The sequence below is a fragment of the Marmota marmota genome, unplaced genomic scaffold (genome assembly GCF_001458135.2).
Source record: "Marmota marmota marmota unplaced genomic scaffold, marMar, whole genome shotgun sequence".
NCBI classification, from domain to species: domain Eukaryota; kingdom Metazoa; phylum Chordata; class Mammalia; order Rodentia; family Sciuridae; genus Marmota; species Marmota marmota.
Window position 1 is genome coordinate 3,214,348 of NW_025999863.1, and position 5,816 is coordinate 3,220,163.

Here is a 5,816-nt window from a genome sequence, read left to right on the forward strand (position 1 = left end):
GGACTTGGGTTCTTCGGGGGTCAATGCCACGGAGAGGCACAGCTGGGTCCCAGGGCGGTTCTGGCCTCGTCTCTTGAGGACCTCCATACTGATTTCCACAGAGGTGGCACTAAGTGACAGTCCCACCGAGAGCGTCCAAGTTCCTTTGTGCCCGAGTCCTCCCCAGCATTTCTTAATCTCTGTGTTCTTGATGGCTGCCATCTGACGGGAGACGGAATCTCAGGGCACTTTGGGTTTGCATTTCCCTGATGGGTCAGGGAACATCTCTTTCCTGTATTTGTTGGCCATTTGTATTTCTTGTCTTGAGAAGTGGCTCTTTAGTCAATTTGCCCCTTTACTAGTTGGCTATCTGAGTTTTGGTTGGAGTTTCTGAGTTCTTCGTATGTTCTAGACACTGATCCTCCGTCAGAAGCGCAGCAGCCAGCAGAGACGCTTCTCCCACCCGCAGGTTCTCTCTGACGCTCCTCACGGTCTCCTTGCTGACTGCTGGCAGACCTTTCGGATGGGATCCCTTCATCAACTCTTGGCATTACTTCCCGAGTGTGAGCAGCTCTGTGCTGTGCTGTGCGCTGGGGTGTGGACGTGAGTTTCCCCCTAGGAGTTGCAGTTTCTGGTCTGATTTCCAGGTCTGATCCATCTGGAGTTGACTTTTGTGCGGGGTGAAGGATCTGGGCCGGGTCCTTCTCTACCTATGGAGAGCCGCTTTTCATAGCACCATCTGTTAGAAAGGCTGTGTTTTCCTAATGCATGTTCTGGCCCCTTCGTTGAGGATCTGATGACTACGAATGTGTAGATTCTACTGTGACATTGCTCTCTGGGTCTCTTTTTTTTTTTTTTGCGGGGGGGGGCACTGGGGATTGGACTCAGGGGCACTCGACCACTGAGCCCACCCCCAGCCCTGCTTTGTATTCTGTTGAGGGTCAGGATCTCTCTGAGTTGCTCAGGGCCTCCCAGGTGCTGAGGCTGGCTCTGAACTCACAGTCCTCCTGCTGCAGCCTCCAAACCCCTGGGATGACAGGTGTGGCCACTGCCCTGGCCTCTGGCTCTCTGAATCTGTGTCCACTCTCCTTGGGTTAGTTTGGTCAGGGCTTATCCATCTTGTTTATCTTTTCCAAGAACCAACTTTGCATTTCATGGATTCTTTGTGTTTTTTCAATTCTCAATTTCATTGATTTTCACTCTGATCCTGATTTTCTTCCTTCTGCTGCCGGTTTTGGGATTGCGTGTGCGTGTGTTTTGGTCCTGGGGACTGAACTTCCGAGCTCGGGGGGCCCGCGGTCACTGAGCGCGCCCAGCCCTGTTTTGTATTTGACGGGGTCTCACAGCGTGGCTCAGGGCCTCGCCTTTGCTGAGGCTGCCTTGGAACTCGAGATCCTTGGCCTCCACCCCTGCTAGCTGCTTTCTTCATGTCGAGAGGGTCTGACACGTTGGTTCGCTCTTCTTGTCTAAGAACTTTTAAAAGGCTCTCACCTGAGGTCTCGACCACCCTCGTCACTCACAAGCTCCCTGTTGGGTCCCCGTGGGTCCCCGTGGGTCCTGTGAGCTTGGTCATGTTGATTCCTGATTTCATTCCAGTGTGATCCGATGAGACGCAAGAAACCCTGTCATCTGTTTTGGTTATTTGTAAGGGTACTTTGTGGTCTGGAATCGGGTCTATCTTGAAGAAGGTTCCATGATCCACGGAGAAGAGACTGTATCCGGCTTCTGTTGAATGACAGATTCTCCAGCTGCCTGTCGAGTGCGTCTGATTCCTGACATTTTCTCCTGCCTGCGTTCATGTCTGGTGACGTCTCGTGTTGGCGGAGGTGTGGAATCACCCGTGCCACTGTCCTGGGGTCTGTCTGAGGCCTCAATTTGAGGATTGTCTCCTCTGTGGCATTCGGTGGGCCACCATTTGGGGCATGAACACCGTGGTACCTCTTCCTGCTGCAGTTCCTTCCCCCCACAGTAGGACGCGGCTCCGGTGTCTCTGCTGGGGGGAGAGTTGCTGTCGTCGTCCCCCCCCCCTCGTCCCCAGGCTCCGTTCCCATGGTGATCCCATTTCCACCCTTCACTTTGAGCCGGTGGCTGTCTGGCCCTCAGGTCCTCCTTGTGAACAAGGTATAATTGGGTCTTGTTGGTCTATCGCCTTCTTCAGCCTCGTGGGGCCAAGACCACGAGGTCCACTGTTATCCCCGAGTCGTCCTCGGCCCCGACGCCCGGGTTCATGCTCCTGTTTCTGATCTGCTCAGCTGCTCTCCGGGTGGCTCACTGAGGCCCTGGTCGGCCGCTCATTTCTTCGGTGTGGAGTCTCTCCTCAGGTCCGGAACTCTGCTCAGGAGCCACGAATCCTGTGGTTCCATTATGGTGGAAGGTTTCTGTTTTCTCTGATTTTGAAGGTGCCTGGGCTGACAGTCGTTGTCTTTCAGGATCGGAACACATCATTCCCGGTCCTGCTGAATCTAGTTTGTGCTGAGAAATCTCCCTGAACATTCCCACATGGAGAGCTGGTCGCAGGGCCGTAAGAGCCCGTCCTACCTGGCTGTGGGTGAAGTCCAAGGTCGAGCCCACCTGTGGCCCACTGTGTGCTCAGCTTTTGTGACAGGTGCACGTGTGCTTTGGTCCGGATCCTGTGTGTATCTATTGGGTCATCTTTAGGATTTTGTCTGCTTGGCCTCTTACTTTCTGAAAGGGTCCCAGTCCCCCTGTGGGGGTTTGGCTTAAGTGTTCACAGTCACACTGTGTGTGTGTGTAGCTGGGCCCTTGCCTGACCTGTGTGAGGCCCTGGGTTTGACCCTCAGCACCACCCATGGCCTTGGACACATTGTTGGCATGTGGCTGGTTCTTGTTCCCGACCTCAGGTCTCCCAGTCGGGCTTCCAAGTGGGGCCAGTGCTGGCTGTGGGTGGACAGAGCTCACAGGTGCCCTGAACTCCCTCACTAAGGTTGAAGAAGGAAGAAAGGACTGGTCCCAAGTGCAGGGTCCCCAACTTACCATCTGGATGTTCTTGGACAAGAGCCGGTCTCTCTGAGCCTGCTCTGTCCAACGGTGGACTGCTTTAAGGACTAAATGAGACTCTGTGAGCCCAGCATATAATAAATGCTCAATAAACAAGGGTGGGTTTCATATACCTGAGAGGTGGCCAAGGCAACTGGAGAGGTCACGTCTGTGGGTTGACACAGTTCTTCAGGGGACCCTTCTCCCAAGATCCCATTAACCATCACCTGCCCCCACCAGAGCCCTGAGCATCTCAAAATCACACTTGCACCCACCCACGGTCATGGTGACTCTCCCTGTAGTTTCTCTGTCTAGTTCCAGAGAGGGCAAAGCAGACCTATTTACTACTTCAGCCGCAGTGGCTTGGAGTTTGCTAGAAAGATGGACCCAAGAATCAGGTACCAGAGAAGGGGCTCCAGTGTGGCCTCCGGGTGGAGCCGGAGTTCCCCAGGCAGAGCACCCATGGTAGGAGGTCTGGACAGTCCAGGCAGGACAGGCGTGGCCGCGGGCTGTATTTTCTGTCATCGAGTCTCCTCCCCTCTCCTTTTTGAACTCAGATCCCCGAGGTTGTAGTCATCCCTCGTGGTCCCTCCCCCTCGTTTTCCCATGGGTCCCAGCAGGAGACAGAGGGACTTCTCCCTCAATACACATCTTACACAAGAAGAAAAGCCACCTTCAGTTAACGTGCCTCTTCCCACACTTTTTGGTGATGTTTATTTGCATCATTCTTGATTGTAAGATTCATCTCTTTGGTGTTTTCAAAGAAAGTTATTTCGTTAGTGTTCAAAAACCACCTCAAAAATGCCCAGCTAGTTCCACTTTCATCTGTCCTAATTGGAATTTATTTTCTTCTTTTGTAGCTCTTTAAAAACTGAACCAGGGCTGGGGCTGGGGCTCAGCGGTCACGCACTTGCCTGGCCTGTGTGAGGCACTGGGTTGACCCTCAGCACCACATACAAATAAATAAAATAAAGGTCTACCAACAACTAAGAAAATATGTGTACATTAAAAAAAAAAAGTGAACCAAACTTCAGTTGAATTTTTACTTTTTGTGGTGCCAGGGATCGGGGCCAGAGTCGTGTGCATGCTACACAAGGCTGTACCAACAATTCCAGTCCCATTTCTCTCTTAAGTTTATGTCTTTTCAAACGTTTTCTCATAGTGTATTCAAGACTATGATTTGTCCTCTATATACCATTTTGGCTGCACCTCAGGTTTCAACACATAATATACATTTTTAAAGTTTTTTTGTAGTTATAGATGGACAGGATGCCTTTATTTTGTTTATTTTTATGTGGTGCTGAGGGTCAAACCCAGGGCCTCACCAGCGCTCTGCCACTGAGCCCCAGCCCCACCCCCACATAATGTACATTTTGAACGATTGCTCAGTTTTTAAGACTTTGAAACTTTTCCATTGATTCCTTCTCAACTCATGTCTTTTTTAGAAATGTTTTAAGTTTCCCAATGCAGTCCTTTTCAGGAGAAGCTGAATTTATGGCAGAATTTGTCCCTCTGAGCTAAAATCAAGGTATCTGATACAGATGCTCGCCAATTTATGAGGGGATTGTGCCCTGAAAAATCCATTGTGAACTGAAAATATAGTAAGTCAAAAATATACCTGGTACATTGGCGCTACTGACCACATAGCGCAGCCCCACAGAATGCTGTGAGCACCCTCCTTTCCTCTTCCCGTGGCCCCAGGGCTGCCCAGGAGCGTGGGCACTGAGCAGGCCGCTGGGTCTCGCTAGCCCCGGGGGAAGATCAAAATGCAGCGTGTGGTCTCCGTGGGACGCGTGTTGCTTTTACACCACGCAAAGTTGAAGACCTTTACAAGCTGAAGGGTTTGTTTCTGTGTTTCTGGGGGATCTGGGAAGGTGTTCGCTAGTGACACCACCGCTTCCTCTGTTAGGGCACACCAGCCCCTAAGCGGCAAACCCCACTTCCCAGGCACAGCCCTGCCCCTGCCTGGAGATGCAGGTCAGAGGGGAGGGTCCAGGCACAGAGTAGCTCACGCTCCAGGCCCCTCCTTGGGTGGCCTCGGACATGGGGGAAGCAGCCCCCACCATCCCTTCCACGGTGGCAGCTCCTCCATGAGCTCCCAGAGGGGGCTGGCCAGGGTGTGGATTCCAGCACTGGCTTTGGCTTGGTGCCTAATCCTGCCATCATCTGTGACAACACCCTTGCGCCCAGAGAGGCGGAGGCAGATTATCAGTCATGGTCGCTCAGAGGGGATCTTGTGGCAGCCCTGCAGGGCAGGGACCCGGGTTCAACTCCTGACCCACCCGGGCAGGAGGACCAGCCAGACCATTCCCGCCAGCAGCTCGGACCACGGGCTCTCCCGCCTGCTCCCACCCCAGGGGCACGCTGCAGGGAGACGGTGGATGCAGAAGAGACCACGCGGCGGGCCGGGCCGGGCTGGGTCGGACGATCTTCCTTTAATACAAAGTCGGTTTATCTACATACACAGGTGGGAAGGCCACCAGCTGCTTCCGTTTGACAAACAGTGTTGAAAGCAACGGCAGCCGCTCTCGTACAAAGAGAAAAAACTCACTTGCTCGGGGTGGGGCGTCCGGTCCTTCTGTTTGTCCCCAACCTGCCCCATAGTCCCAGGCAAAGGGTCCCTGATGGCGGGGCACACGTGGCACCTCCGTGTTGCCGCAGCCCACGGCCTCGAGCAGCGCCTCGTGGATGAAGCTGTACTGGTCCTCGGTCTGCACCATGTAGTTGCGCTGGGAGCGCATGAGCGTCACGTGCCCGTACACGTCCACCGTCTTCTCGGGCTTGATGCGCTCCAGCATGGCGTCGATGACGATGAAGCAGCCCGTGCGGCCCACGCCGGC

The 5,816-nt window shown here is 53.6% G+C and overlaps 1 protein-coding gene across 1 annotated transcript in view; it reads right to left on the minus strand.

Moving 5' to 3' along the window:
* Positions 1–5,392: 5,392 nt before the first annotated feature.
* Positions 5,393–5,816, minus strand: part of Ptprs (protein tyrosine phosphatase receptor type S) — a 51,909-nt gene continuing 51,485 nt past the window's right edge. The window contains 1 exon segment of the mRNA XM_048810955.1: positions 5,393–5,681. Within this exon segment, the coding sequence (XP_048666912.1) occupies positions 5,412–5,681 (270 nt within the window). The 3' untranslated portion in view covers positions 5,393–5,411.